Source organism: Mesoplodon bidens (assembly GCF_964165515.1).
Source record: "Mesoplodon bidens genome assembly, chromosome: 10".
NCBI lineage: Eukaryota > Metazoa > Chordata > Mammalia > Artiodactyla > Ziphiidae > Mesoplodon > Mesoplodon bidens.
Window position 1 is genome coordinate 38133682 of NC_138172.1, and position 15551 is coordinate 38149232.

The window sequence follows — 15551 nt, forward strand, 5'->3', positions numbered from 1 at the left end:
CCTGTTGGGGGGCAGCTGTTCATAGATGCCTGTACATGTGGCCAGTGGCCAGAGTCTGCAACCTGTTCCAGGGAGATCGCCAGGCCTCCTCAGCCAGCTGCCCTACTCCTTCCCAACTGCCCCTCTGTGTTGACACTTGCTCATGCCTCATCCACACTGCTGATTGCTCCATGGCCCTCCCATGTTTCAGGACCCGCCTCCTGACGGCCCCTGCCCCGCCTGAGTCTCCTCTCCAAACCTTAGCTGTGTGCCAGGGCTGCTCTCAGGGAGCTCACAGTCCGTGGGAGAGATCGTCAGCAAGGAAGAAATGGAAGTGAGGCCAAATAAATAATAGCCACACATGACTGGTGCTCTAGGCAGCATCCAAGTGGGGATGAGACGCAGCCCCTACTCCAGACTGAATTCTGACAGGCCCTCCTAGGGTCCCCAGCCATTCCTAAGGCCTTGGGCCTCCCCTGGTCAGGGCTGTGGGGGCCCGGGGAGAGCATCAGGACCCATCTTCCTTTGAGAGTAAGCCGCTGACGGGGGACAAGGATACGGGGCAGGGGTGGGGTGGGGGAGAGGCTTGCCTACATGGATCCAGCCCCAGTTCCCGAAGCTCCAGGCAGGCCCCATCGCTCTCCTGCTGACGTGCTCCCTGAGGCCACTGCACCCCTGCACAGTGCCTCCTAGCACCCGGGGTGCCTTGGGTTGCCCACAGCCCATGACTGGGGCCCCACCTACCTGATGCCCTGCAGCCCCACATTCCCCGGCACAGAGTGGCTGGGGAGGGGTGGCGGGGAACAATCCCAGAGGACATTAAGCCGAGTGATTTACACGGTTCCTGAGCCAGCGCTGGGGGAAATATATTTCACAGGTGGTTTCCAGACTGGTGGCGTATGGAGGAGGCCATGACTCTAAAATGGAGAAGGGTGGGGACATCACGGGGCTGTCTAGAGGGACCCAGAGCCGTGGGCTTTGGTGGCCTCAGTGCGCCGTCCACCTGCTGCTTGCTAGAAAGCATGGTCCAGGGTACGGGGGTGGAGGAGGGGAGGAGCTGGAGCCCCATATGTGACCATGAGTCATTTTGTCCCTCAGTTTTCTAACCTTTAAAATGGGATCATAGGGCTTCCCTGGTGGCGCAGTGGTTAAGAATCCGCCTGCCAATACAGGGAACACAGGTTCAATCCCTGGTCTGGGAAGATCCCACATGCTGCAGAGCAGCTAAGCCCGTGTGCCACAACTACTGAGCCTGTGCTCTAGGGCCCGTGAGCCACAACTACTGAGTCCACATGCCACAACTACTGAAACCTGCACCCCTAGAGCCCCTGCTCCCCAACAAGAGAAGCCACCGCAATGAGAAGCCTGTGCACCACAATGAAGAGTAGCCCCCGTACACAGCAACAAAGACCCAACGCAGCCAAAACTAAATAAATAAAATTAAATTAAAGTTTTTTAAAAAAAGGACTCTAAAATGGGATCATATTTCCTGTATTTTATGATTGTGAACGTAGAACAAATCAAATGCCAGGGCAGGGGTGGCCCGCAGGTCAGTGCGAGGGGGATGCATGGCTATGGGACAGCCCATGGGTTTGGTCCTACCTGAGGCTCCCACCCAGTTCATCCTCTTCCAGTCAGTGCCTCCCCCACTGTGAGCACATTTGTTCCTTCCACAGACACTCACCACAACCTGCCATTCATTCATTCTCTCCACACTCATGAGCATCTGCCATGTGCCAGGCACTGACGGGACAGGCAGACAACAGTCTGGGGAGGTGATATAGACAGAGGATATTTTATGTTGGAAGGTGACAAATGCCATGGAGAAGGGACAGGATGAATTTGGGGGAGGGTTTAACTAAGGAGGCAGGTCAGAGTGGGCCTCACTAAAACATTTGAGCAGAACCTGGAAGGAGGGGAGAGTGGGAGCCACATGGGTATCTGGGAGAAGAGTGTTCCAAGCAGAGGAACAGCCAACACAAAGGCCCTGAGGTGGGATGTGGTTAGAGCAGGAGGAAAAGGGGAGAGTGTGAGGAGAGGAGGGCAGAGGGCAGCAGGGACCAGGACAGCCTGGGCCATTAAATTAGCATGACTTTGAAGTGGGGGCCCCCGGGGAGAGGTGTGAACAGAGGAGCACCAGGGTGATGGCCAGTGGTGGTGGTGAGACCTGCTGATGGTCTGGGTGTGAGAAAGGGAAAGGGGTCTCAGGACACCCCAAGGGTTTGGCTTGAGCATCTGGAAGGACAGAGTTTTCACCAGGTAAGCTGGAGGAGGCTGGGGAAGAGTCAGTCCAGGGGACCATCAGGTATTGGACACATTGAATTTGAGATGCAGACTAGGGCATCCAAGTGGAGATGTGTTAGAGCTAGATGTATGCCTCTGGAGAGGGCCAGGTGGAGCTGTGCCTTCCCAGGCTGGCTGCCGAGGACTGAGCAGAGAGCCCTGCTCTTTGAACCCTTAGTTTACCAGCCACTGACTGTGCCCTCTCTCTTCATCTCCCCAATGTCAGAAGCTCACTGTCCTTCACCATCCGTCACATGGAGGCGCTCACCATGTCCTTGAGGATGGAGCGCTGCAGGCCTCAGTGTGGGAGCAGCCTGCTTATGCCCATAGTCAGTCTGAGGGTGTTCATAGGGCATCACCATGCGCAGAGCTCACTGCTGAGCCTTCCTTGCACGTGCTGTACCCTCTGTCTGAACTGCCCTGCTGCTCTGCAGTGCCACCTTTACCTGGCCAGACCCCTAGGCTGGGTCAGGCCCCTTGCCGTGCATCCCACCCCCACAAGGCTCCCCGGACTCCTCCTCCCTCCACTTACTGAGTCTGGATCAGATCAGCTGTCTGCTCTGGTTGAATTCCAAGCTTCCGAGGGCAGGCTTGCATCTGCCCTGCTCACCACTGTGTCCCTTGGAGACATGGTGCCTAGCTTGGAGCCTGGCTCAGTAACTATATGAATGAATGAATGAATGAATGAATGGGGAGTGAGGGAGCTAGTAGGGAATCTATAGAAGGTTGGCAACATCTGCCTGCAGAGTATTTTGTCTGTGATAAGCCCTACTGGGTTTGGCCAACCTGCTACTTGTCAAGCCATCTCTTAGGACAACACAGGCTCACCAGGCAGTGGCTCCTTTTGTCCTGGTCACCAACCTGGGACTTCTCAGAAGGGGTGGGGCCGCTGGGGTGGTCCCTCCTCATTGCAGCTCACAGAGGGGATTTGCATTGCTAAAGGATTCACCATAGAGCATGGAGAGTCAAGGTGGTCGGAGTACTCACATTTGATTTACATGCAACTTGGCTTGCACTGAGAAGCCCAGAGCTCACTAGAGAGGAGCAAGTCCCAGAGGAAGTGGGCATCTCCCCCCACCCCGCCCCCCGCCGTCATGGGAGGGATTTGAGGGAGCTTGGGCTCTGCACTGCTGAGACAACATTCCTACAGCAGGGTAGCTCTGGTGGGGTAAAAGGAAGGACTCTGACTGCACCCAGCTTTGGCTTGCTTGGGGAGGCAGTGAGGGCCCTGATTTGGAGTAGATCCCTTCGCAAAGGTGGAAAAGGTCATAAATGAGGGGTGGTCCTTACCTGCACCCTATTTCCTAAATCTTGGCCATTGAAGTCCTCTTTGGGATTAAGGAAGCCTAATTGCCTAGGGGACAGAACCTGGGCTCTGGAGCCATCCTTTGCTGGGTTCAAATTCTGGTTGAGCACAGACTGGCTGTGTGGCCTTGAGTGCATTGCTTCACCGCCTAGGCCTCCATCTTCATCCACGAAGTGGGCCTGAATCAGTTAGCACCTAGCCAAGGGTGCTGTGTGACTTCAGTGGGCTCACACTCACAGCACCCAGCACACAACGGGTACTCTGAGTCATCTGTTACTTTCCTTGGTGCTCTGCTACCTGCTGAAGTTAGAAGCCCCTTCCCTGCCCTGCCCTCCAGCCTCTCTCCCACTGCAGAGGGGGTTGGACAGGACAGGTACCAGTCTGGTGATGGGAGGATGTTCAGGGAAATCTATCCCCAAGCATTTCCAGAAGAGTCTTCTTTGCCATCCTGCAAGCTAAGTTTTGCAGAAAGCTTGATGATGGGACCAGACTGCAGCTCCAACCTAAGGCAAGGGTTGGTAAAGTGGAGTAAGGACTGTGGGTTTGGGGGAAGGGGTGGAGAGAAATCCTGGAAGACTTTCCGGCAGAGGTGACTTGGCCAGGTAGGGGGGGACAAGGCCAGAGAACAAAGCTTGCCCTGATGGGTTGAATTCTTTTCTGGTCTTTGCTTCACCTCTCCTTTGCACCCAGGGTGTTCTCTGGGACACTGCCAGCTTCCCTGGGGGATCTCTGCCCTGAGGAGAAATAGAGGATCCCTAGAGAGGTTTCTGTCCTCCTCACGGCAGGAGGCCATGTCGAGGACGCACATGGAGGACGACTATTTGTGGCTCAGAGAGGATTTGACTCATGCTGGGGAGTGGGGAGGATGTACAGGAGGGGAGGTGGGGAGATGTGTGAATGAATCATAGAATCTGGCTGGAGTGGTTGGTGACACATGGACAGGGCCTATCTTGCCACCTCCAATCAGGCTTCAGTTACTGGCGTGGGGCAAGAACAGGCAGCTGGAACCCCTGGGTTCCTCCTTGACTCTCCTGGTGACCTCCACCCTGCTGTGCACCTCCTGAGACCAGGCTTGGGTGTGACTCTCCCATCACAGCACCAGGCTGGGCACAGGGGCTGTGTCAACATATCTACCCCTGCCTCCAAGAGCCAGCCTCACTGAACCTCAGTTTACAAGTTTGTTAAATGGGCCTAGGCAGGGGTTACTTTTGCATAGTAGCTGACTACCTGGGGAACATGCTGGGGAGAGAAGGAGGCTCTGCAGACCCCCAAATGTTCATGATCTGTGTCAGTGACTGAGGCAGGTGGTTCCAGGCCTGGGGAGCAGATGGTGGATCCTAGGCAGAGTGACTGTCTGTTGCATACCCTGTGTCCCTGGCCTGGACTTTTTGCTTTTCTCTGGGGAGGCCTTAACTAGTTCCTGAGCTCCTCTTGCTCATTGCTAAGTCCCAGGTCTAGATTGATGGAAAATTCACAAACAATGACACCTGGGTGTTGGTACCTTGGGCACCCATGGTCCTCGGCCCCCTGGGGAGTAGAGGTAGATGATTCTGCTGTCCCTGCAGTTTGAAAACCACCAACTCCGTCAGTCCACAGATGGGAAACCGAGGCACAGAGAGGGGAGTGGGTGAGTCTGCACTGAACCAGAATCCCAGTGTCCAGAATCCCAGATGGGGCAGGGTGGGTAGAGTTACTGGGCTATCTGAGATGGGGACAGGGTGAAAGGGATGGGAGGAGGACAGCCTGGGTCTGGGCCATTCTGTGCCTGCACTTTCCTTGCTTCCTGGAAGAAGTGGCTGCTCCAGCACCCGGCCCTCCTGGGAGAGCCATGAATTATGCACGGAAGCCACAGGCCTGGGCAGGCCCATCATAAATGAGCTTTAATAATTCATACGGAGAGGAGCCGGGGAAAGTGGCTGTCCCTGGGGCAGCCACTGCACTTCCAGCCCCTCCACAGGCTGCTACCGCACACCCCACCTGCCTGCTCCTGTGGCCGGCAGCATGCAGGCTGGGCAGGACAGCGGGGAGGTCAGGCCCCTCTGGGGAGGTGCGCTTGCTCAGCCAAGTGCCTGTTCCTCCAAGCTGGAGAGCAGGAGCCCAGGAGAGTTACAGCCCAGGAGGGCAGTAACCCCAGGAGGGCACCTGAGATCAGTTGCTGCTGGGAGGGTACAACTTAAAATGCGGGGCAAGGTGGACTTCACTGAAGGAGGTGAGAGGGGAGCCCTGAGGACTTCTGAGGAGAGACTGATCCAGGCATAGGGAACAGCATGTACAAAGGCTGTGCAGGGAGTGCAGGAGTGTATTCAAGCCACAACGAGGAGGCCAGTGTGGCCTGAGGAGTGAGGTCAAGAAGGCCATTGAGAGTATGGCCCCTGGACGGGCTTTGTCTTTCTTCTAGTGCCATGGAGCTGTGGCCTGGTGTTGAGAGAGGACGGACACTGTTCCAACAGGGTGCTCTGGCTGCGTGTGGAGGTGAACGGCCCGGGGGAGGGGGTGCAAGGACAGAAGCTGAAGACCAGTGAACTGATGACTGCACTTGTCCTGGAGAGAGATGATGGCGGCCCAGGCCAGGCTGGGGGCCAGGGAGGTGGAGGGCAGTGGGCAGACTGTGAAGGTGGAGCCAACAGGACTTGCTGAGAGATTGGATGTGGGTGCGAGAGAAAGCAGGTTGCAGGTCACCCTGAGGCTTCGGGCCTGAACCAAGGAGCTGGCATCAGCTGAGCCAGGGGAGGCAGGGGGTGCAGAGAAAAGGGAGGAGGGGATCCAGAGGGAGGTCAGTATCTGGGTTTTGGACACATTCAGTTTGAGAGACCTGTTAGGCATCCAAGTGGACATGCCATGCCGCAGCTGGGCATTTAAGACTGGTGTCTGAAGAGAGGGGTGTATCATCCTGACTGGTGTTCATTAGCTGTGTGACCTTGGGCACATCACTCAATTGCTGTGTGCCTCAGTTTTCCCTCTGAGGACTGGGGATGATCTGACTGCTGTGAAGATAACTAAGGCAGTGCACTGAGAGCCCTGGCCTCACTGGTGCAGACCCAGTGAGGCAGACAGGAAGGCCCCAGTCAGACCCCTTGGGAAACAAATCCTCGCATGGCCTGTGGAGGCCCCAGGCCACCCCTCCTTGAGCAGAGAGGGAAACTGAGACCTGGAGAGTCCAAACCACAGAGCTGGGTGTGGACCACAGAGCAGGACCTGGTACACAGCAGGGGCTGAAGGAGATTCAGCCCCAGGGCCCATCCCCACCCTGGCCAAGCCCTCCAGCCTGGGTCTGGGCCTCAGTCAGTCCCCTGCTCTCCTGCAGAAAGGTGTTTTCCTTCCTGCTGCACACCTCCTTTGTCTCCCCGGCTCCCTGCTGCCTTCTCTAGCCCCTCTCCTGGTTCTCCTGAGGCTGCTGGGCAGAACTCATTCCCGTGGAAGCTGGAGCAGTGGCCCTTTTGGGCTTCTGCTGCTGGAAACCCCAGACCAGGCCTGGTGAGGAGGGTCCTGCTGAGGGACTGCTCAGGAACCTTGTGGCTCTGGGTGTGACAGTCTTGACACAGTATTGTGTTGCTGAAGTTCACTTTCTAGATGAGTTACCTGAGGCCCAGACAGGGGAAAGGTTTTTACCAAGGTCACACAGCTAACCATGGCAGAAACAGAAATCAGGCTCAGGTGGCCCTTCCATGCTATCCTCCTCATCTCCCCTGGGAAACCTCCTTCCCCTTCTCAGCCTGCATGTCTCTGGCTTGCCCCAGTCCTTGTGTGCTTCCCTGACTGCTGGTGCCCCTGTGGGCCCTCAGTCCTGCACTGATGGTGGGGAGTGAGGCAGAGTGCTGTGGCTAATTGCTGTGTGAGCCTGGGACACTCTCCATCCCTCTCTGGGCCAAATGGACTGCCCAGCTCCCCAGCCCTGAGCTGCTCCCTTGTTCCAGGCCTTCTCCCCTCTCCCCATCAGGCTACTGGGAGTAAATACTGGGCTGGACCTGGCGCCCTAATTAAAGTGGATGACTGTTCACTGTTAGTCTAAGCGGAGAGGCACAGGCTTGCTGCCTCCCAGCCAAGAGCCCACTGGAAGAGGAGGCTTCCCCCCCTCCGCCCCCGACAAAGAAAGGGCAGGGACAGCCCCATAATTAATAACCTCATTAACGAGCAGTATTTGGGCAGGGTCCCAAGACACACATAGTCGAGGCCGATGGATTTGGACTAATTTGAGCTTCAGCAGCACCAGCCCCTCCCCAGCACCAGGGGATCTCTGAGGATCCCTTGTGATAAGTGGGCTACCTTCGTCCCTGTGTGCATGGATTGGATGGGGGTGGGGTGGGGACGGTGCTCCTGGGGGCCGCATGTTACTCACACTAGGAGCCCCTTAAGCAGAATCACAAATCCACTGAAGGTGAGCCTGTCCCTTTGAGTCCTGCATCTCAGTTTCCCTGCTTGTAAAGTGGTGGACGGCTAAATGGGGAGCCTTATTCCACGTGAATTGGCTGAGCCAGCATGCTCCCCTCTCCCCAGGCCTCTGTGCATCCCCCACCCCACTTGGTTTGTGCAGTGCCAGGTCAGTGCTGACTGATGTCCGCGCCTCTAGGCACTCTGATCTCAATGGTCTGGAGTGGCTTGGCCCACTTGGCCTCTGCAGAGTGAATGACCTTGGCTAGACTTGCCCTCTCTTCTTGGGAGGCTGTGACCAAATCAAGGTTGGGGGCCGTACCCTGAGCTTTGAGTCCTGAAAGATGTTGAGGCCAAGAGTCTTCTCTCCTGAGCGGACGAGCAGGAAGGATGCTCTGGTCATCGGAGGCCCTACCTTTCCCAAGGAGTCTCCCCTGTGTCAGGGTCTCTTAGGTAGTGTAGGGAGTGCTGCAGCCCACCTAGAGGCCCCAGTCCAAGGAGGAGGCACAGCCATCCCACACTTCATGAGCTGTAGGTCTGAAGAAGGAGACAGGATTGAGGGGAGAGTGGCCCTGCCGCTCAGATGGGTCTTTGTGTGCATGAGTGTGTGGGGCAGTCATCCCTTCCATGAGGCAGTGGTTTCCACCTGCTTCTTTTTGGGGTCCTGGGAGGTAGACAAGCGGTGAGCTTTATCTCCATTTTCCAGATGGGAAAACTGAGGCCTAAGAGGGCACATCTGGTCTAAGGTCACGGAAGAGCCAGGGCTGAATCTGGGCACTCAGTCTAGGTTAGAGAGGGATATCTACTGAGTGGTCGGGGAGGACTCCTCAGGGGAGGTGGTTCTGGAGGTACCACGATCCTGGGGTGCAGCCTTGAGCTTCCTGCTGTTTGCAGCAGGACTGTGGCCTGGGGAGGGGTTGACCATGTCCCAAGCCCTGCTTCAACAGGGGCCACGACTGCTCTCTGAGCTTTGCGTGGCCTCTCCAGGCTGGAATGGGGAGTGGCCCTCTTGCCCATCCACCGGTAATCTTCCCCTGAGACGGGGTGAACCTGACACCCAGGCCCTCTAGACCAGCTGTCTTGGGCTCTCTTCATGTCTGTGTCTCTCTGTCTTTCCGTCTTTCTCTTACCCCGCCCTCCTGCCCTATCTTTCTTTCCCCTTCAGAAGACTGCTAAGGCACCAAGGTGGGAGGTGGCAGGCCAGCTGAAATATAATCAGAATAATTAAATAGCATTTTATTTTAAATCATTGCCTCCCCCAGAGCTGAAAGAATAATTGGCCAGTCTGTCACAAGGGAAGCAGAAGACCCGTGGGCCCCCACCATTGCCAAGTTTGGCTCATAGTACCCTTGGCAGCAAGTGGCCTCCCCTGTGACTGCTCCCCTGCACCCTTCACCTGCCCTAGCCTAGCCCTGCCCTGCCCTCTACTCCTCCCACCTCACCTGTTGTTCTACCCTTGGCATCTCCCCCTCTACGATGACTGCCTTGACTGAGCTGAGGGGAGAGCTGCAGACTGCTCTTAGGCCCCCAGTGGAATGGGGTTTATCCAGGCAGTCTGCCTGGCAGAGGCAGTCTGTAGCAAGGCTTTGGTGGCAAAGAAAACGCCTCCTTGGGAGTGGTGAGAAGGCCTGCAGAGGTAGGTGGGGGTCCAGAGATCCTCGCCCCTACTGGGCCTTAGCCTCTCCTGGGCCTTCCCCTGTCTGCTCTTGAACAAAGCCCTCCCCCTTCCCTCTCGTCCCTCTGCAGGGTCCAGCCGCCCACACCTACCCTTGCCCTCTGAGGGTGAACCTGCAGTGTCACCTGTCTCTGGTTTTTTGATTTAATTATAGACGAGTTTTCTGCATAATTTATTCCAAAAGCCTGGATTATACTGTACAATTAAATCACATTCTGATCAACAACTTCACATATAAAATTAACAACTGGCAACAGTTTAAACTATGCTGTTGCATCTGTATACAGGCTCTTTCCCTCTTCTCTTCCCCCCACCGCCCCCTCCCCTTCCCTCCCCCCTCCCCTCCCCTCTCCTCCCCTCCCCTCCCCTCTCCTCCCCTCCCTGCTCCTCCCTTCCTCCCTGTCTGGGGGAGCCTGTGCAGCTGGCCTCGGAGCTGGAGGCCCTCACTGCTCTTGTAGCTTGACCTGGGGCCTCCCCAGCCTTCTAGTGGGAGTCTTGATAGTTCTGTCTGCTAAAGGGGGTCCTCAGCTCCAGCTCCTCCCTCCACATACGGATGATTTTGCTCCCTTGCCTAATGATGACACCTCCTCTTCCCTCACGTACTCCTCTTGGTTCTGAAACATGCCCTGGAGACTAAAAGACCTGGAGTCCCACAGCAGCTGGTGTCATCTTCTTCCTGCTGTGCTGCCCTCAACCCTCTAGCCCTGAGACACACACATCTTTGCCCGCCCTATGCCTGCTCCCAGCCTCTCTCAGCCTGGGGAGCAGGGCGTTACAGGGAGCCATTAGGGAAACCCTTTCCACAGTTCCCTCCCTCTGTGCTCTCTCCCCCCAGCAGGCACTCAGGGAATATTTTCTGAGCACTGGGGGGCAAGGAAGGGCTGGATTTGAAGAGCTTCTAGCCCTCAGGGGACTGCCCAATAATAATACTGCCCATCAAGGTTCCGTGTGGATTTGGCCCTGAAAGGTTTTCAGCCAGTCATTATCTTCCCTGTTTACAGACCGGAAAGCTGAGGTTCTGAGGGGCAAGAACTCTCCGAGGTCACAGAGCTGACAGAGGCAGCCTCTCCCTTAGGCTTCCCAGAGGCTGCATTGTCCTAGGAGGGTGGGGTCATGGAGCTGATGGAGCCAGGAAGACAGGTCTGGCTTCTCTCTGTAGAACATGGCTCCGCACCTGTCCTTGCCAGGGGCCTCAGTTTTCTTGTTTGTGAAATGGGGGCTCAGTGCCTGCACCCCACTAGGTTTGGGCACATTGGAGGACATAATGGTGTGAGGCTGTCATGGCCACACCAGACATCATGCCGGCTGCAGTCCCTGGCTGCACGTGCCTCCTCCCAGACACTCTCTCCTCACTGTCTTGCTAATTTGGCACTTAGAGACACTTGGAGATAAGCAGTGTCATCTCAATGAAGCGCATGGAAAATCACAGGGATGTGGGGAGCCAGCAGGGGAATCTACCCTGTTTGGGCGGTGACCCATGGGCCACACTGTCTGGCCAGGGAGGCAATGGGAGATCCAGGGACCTGAGTCCAGATTGATGGGATCAATCCCAGGCAGGGATTTGGTCAGTTTGCCTTTGACCCAGTGGCGCCATGAATCCTGATGCATCCACCATCCTTTCAAAGCCCTCATGCCTTTCTGTTGGTGTTAGTATGACTGCCTGGCCAGGGTTAGTACGGGCTTGGTGGGTGGTTTCTCCTGCCTCTGGGCAAGAACACTGCAGGTGCATAGTTGACTCCTGGCCTCCTGGGTCCCATGTGTCATCCCTTGGAACCAGCACTGGGACACCAGCCAAACTCTGGAACCCACAAAGTCATGTCTCTGTGATGATGAAATGAATGATCTATCACGTTCTTTTAAACTCTTGAACACATATTGCCTTCCTAGTTGGGTTTGGTTTAGGTGAATAATCAGAATAACTTGTTTTCCCTGGCATCATGATGATGGGCATTGCAGCTGGGGCCTGGGGTCTACCCATCAGACCCACCGTGCCAGACCAAGGGCTAGAGCCACCTCTAGACCCCAGGAGGGCGTGCCTGTTCTGATGTGTCATGGGTAGGCCAGTCCCTGTGGCCCATAGCAGCATCCCAGGCTCTGTCTCAGGAGCATAAAACAGCCACCTGACACACTGTCAGGTGCTTATGGCTCAGCCAGGGCCAAGCCATCAGCTCCTGGTGGCCTGGAGCCAGGGGACAAGCAGGCTCTCCGTTCTCTGCTGGGCTTTGCCCTCCCCCAGCAAAAAACCTCCCCTGGTGGTTGAGGCCTGATCACCCTTCATAGCCTGGCCTGTAGCCTGGCCTCCCCCTGGGCTTGGGGTTAGCTTTTCCCCTGCAGTGGGGAGCAGAGGTGGGCATCAGGCTGTGTCTCAGCCAGCAACAAGCTGAAGCTGATACCTCTTTCTCCTTTTTTAAAAAATAGATTTTTAAAATTAATTAATTAATTAATTAATTAATGTATTTATTTTTGGCTGCGTTGGGTCTTTGTTGCTGCACACAGGCTTTCTCTAGTTGCAGCGAGTGGGGGCTGCTCTTTGTTGTGGTGCACGGGCTTCTCACTGCGGTGGCTTCTCTTGTTGTGGAGCACTGGCTCTAGGCACGTGAGCTTCAGTAGTTGTGGCTCGCAGGCTCAGTAGTTGTGGCTCACGGGCTCTAGAGCTCAGGCTCAGTAGTTATGGTGCATGGGCTTAGTTGCTACACGGCATGTGGGATCTTCCCGGACCAGGGCTGGGACCAATGTCCCCTGCATTGGCAGGCGGATTCTTAATCACTGCACCACCAGGGAAGCCCAATACCTCTTTCTTTTGATGTTGACTTTTTTTTTCCATCACGGTCCTGACATTCAGCTTGGCAAATTGCAATTAGTGATCCGCCTGCTTCCTGATCTGAGTTCCCATGCCAACCGATGCGGGCACACACAATGGCAAGGGCCCAGCCCCCAGCCACAGGGATATGGGGCAGGGGGCTGGAGTATAGACTTAAGCTTTTCTGACCCGGGGAGCTATAAGAGTCCTGGCCCGGAGTGGCAATAGGGGAGGTGGGGAAGATAGCAGGCCCAGGGCAGGAGTTGGGGCCAGACTGAATCTCCCGGATCCCATGGCTCCTGGGGTACCCCTCCAGAAGCTGGGGGCTGACTTCACCCCACCCTTACCTGGCCTCACGGGATGTGCTTAACCTGTGAGCATGTTTCAGTCTGTGTGGTAGTTCTCCTATGAGCCCTCCCGGGGAAGGCTTTGTTCTGTGTCTGGTGGGAAGGGGAAGTTGAGATGCCTTTCAGATGCATTAGGGCAGGGGCTTTGGTCACAGCAGAAAGTGCTTTTGGCAGTGTGGAGAGTGTCTCTCTGGCCAGCAGGCCCTGGCAAGCGCTGGTGTGATTTTGCTCACCTGATCTGGCACTGCCTAAAGTGGGATCGCAGGTTAGAACCCAGGCCAGCCCTCTCCCTGGACACCATCCCTGTTCATGAGCGTGGGCTGAGAATACAGGACTTTGTGACCACCTGTCCATCCTGTCCCCTCACAAAGATCCCTGTGCAGCACCCTTGACCCTCCAGTTCCCATGTGTTCTTCTCAGACCCTACAAGGTGGCCCCAAATTATCCCCACTTTCTGGAGGAGGATAGTGAGACCCAGATAGGTTAAAACGAGCTCAGCGTGGCACCAGTGCAAGGGAGACCTGCTCAGGCTGGTGGCTCTGGTGAAGGGCTCATGGGGCTTGCCAGGCCCCCAGAAAGGTGTGGGATAGTCTGAACTGGACCTGTGGGTAGACAGTTCATGTGGGGCATCTAGTGATGAGCCTCTGTTTACTAGGGTACTGGAAAGGCGAGGACCGTCTGAGCAGGAAGCTCTCCATGTCCACTGTTTAAATGAGGCCCAGAGGGGCAGGGGCCTGCCCCAGGTTACACAGTGACTTGGTGGTGGCAGCAGCTCTCATGTTCCCTCCCCTTGCCCAGGTGCCACCCAGCCCTGGGGCAGAAGGCTCTGAGATCCAGCAGACACCAGGCTCACTCACGTCCCCTCCTCCCTGGTATCCTGAGTCCCCATGTTCAGAGCAGCAGCATCAAGGGCTGGCTCTTCACAGTGAAAAATAGTCTCCCTGCAGGCTTCTTGGAGCCGCTGGACTCCCTCAGTGCATTTAAACTATAATCTGCTCCCCTCCCTGCTCCCCTCCCTGGCTCCCCTCCCAGTACGTGAGGAGAGCCTGGGCCACTGGGTCCAGACTTCAAAGGGAATCAGAGGCACGCTCTGATTCCCAACCTCTGTTTCTCTTCTAGTGAAAATTGGGTTCTGAAGGGGCAGCTGCTGCGGGTCACCCCTAGGTGGCCGGGCGGGGCTGTTCCAGCCCCAGGCGGATCCTCCTGACACTCCTTTCCTCTCTGCACACAGGATGCAGCACTGGGCCCGGCGCCTGGAGCAGGAGATCGATGGCGTGATGCGGATCTTTGGGGGTGTGCAGCAGCTCCGTGAGGTAAGCCTGGTGCCACTGGCTTTCTCTTTGGGGACCCTGTTCCAGCTGGAAGTGGGGGAAGGGCTTCAGCAATAAGGAGTGAGGAAGGCTTGGTGCAGTTGAGGACCCAGCATGATGGGACACTGTGGACTCATGGGGGCAGGTGGGGAAACAGCTAGAGAAACAGTGACTCCTTTGGGTCTTGGCCTGCTCGTCCCCAGGTCACAATGTTGAAGTGGTACTTAGTCGGCTCTGATGGGTAGGTGTCGGGCTTTTCAGGAGGGTGAGATCTGTTTTTGAGGCAGCATACGGAGTGGGAGGCCAGGTCCTGGAGGGTCCCGTGGGTGTAGTTGTGCACGGAAGCCAGAGAGACTATCCTTGCAATGAGTGGGGTGGCCAGGATGAACAGCCCCGGGGAGCAGTCAGTGCTGCCTGCTCAAGGAGCTTCAGCATGAGACAAGTGGCAAGCGAGTGCTTGGTGAGATGAGGTATCGGGGGTGGGAGGGGTGATTGATTAGGCATGAGCGACCACATTCATCCGGGAGATTATGTTAATATTTGAAATAGTGATGTGAAGAGCAGGCCATCCGTCACCCCCAGAAGGCGGCAAAATGTGTCGCTGTCGGGCCACAGGCTCCTGAGCTGTCTCTCTTTACGTGGAAACACAGAGGCTTGGAGAGCTGAGCTCTTGGAGTGCTTGGGGTGGGGCTCCCAGGTACGTGCTGGACTTTAAGGAGCTCTTAGTGGAGGCTTGGGCCAGAAAGTGCAACCTGAACTGAACAGGGGGTTAACGGGGATCTCGTACTGATGGTGGCCTTGGGCACAGCAGAGTAAGTGGAGTTATTATTGGGGGTCCAGGCCCCCGGCTTGGCGATTAGATACTCCACTGTGTTCCTGTGTCTCTCTTGGTCAGGGCCAGGTCAGCAGAGGTACGTCTGTGGGGTAGCTGCTATGAGGTGGTGTCCTCGGGCCTTTCCCCATGCTTAGCTTGTAGCAGGTACCCAGGAAATGGGGGTGGCAGTGAATGTGTTGACATTGGCTGTGGATGTAGGACCTCTGGCACAGGATGGGGCTGATCAGGGGTGGCTAATGTGGTGGTAACATAGTTAGGAGGGGGAGTCCGGGTGGGGGTCTGAGCCATCAACTTGCCAGGGGTCCTTCCACCCAACCCCAGTGGCCCAGCCTCTCTGAATCTCCCTTCCCTGGTTACTAGGCTTGAATTGCAGTAACCCCCATTGTACTCTCTTCCTGTGAACTTTCAATGACTCAGCCACACTCGGAGGCCGGCAGAGCCTTCCAGAGAAGGCACTGTAGGAAAAGCTGTTCCGGAACAGAAGTCAATTTATGCTCAGGAATAGCACCCAGCACTTACTAGGTTCTAAGTGGGCACTGCCAAGAGTGCAGCTATGTAGGTTAATGAAGAAATGAGAGTTCCCTGGAATGTGTGTAATGTGTCTCTCCAAGCTTCATATTGGGACATAAGATGTACCCCACATAAGGA

The 15551-nt window shown here is 56.1% G+C and overlaps 1 protein-coding gene across 3 annotated transcripts in view; it reads left to right on the top strand.

The window, feature by feature from the left end:
• The window catches only part of CACNA2D2 (calcium voltage-gated channel auxiliary subunit alpha2delta 2), a gene marked incomplete at its 5' end in the record, with an annotated part of 137123 nt that overhangs the window by 11484 nt on the left and 110088 nt on the right, over window positions 1-15551 (top strand). For all 3 annotated transcript variants that reach the window (XM_081246183.1, XM_081246184.1, XM_081246185.1), the window contains one exon: window positions 13990-14071. In XM_081246183.1, the coding sequence (XP_081102309.1) occupies window positions 13990-14071 (82 nt within the window). The remainder of the gene's footprint in view (window positions 1-13989; window positions 14072-15551) is intronic.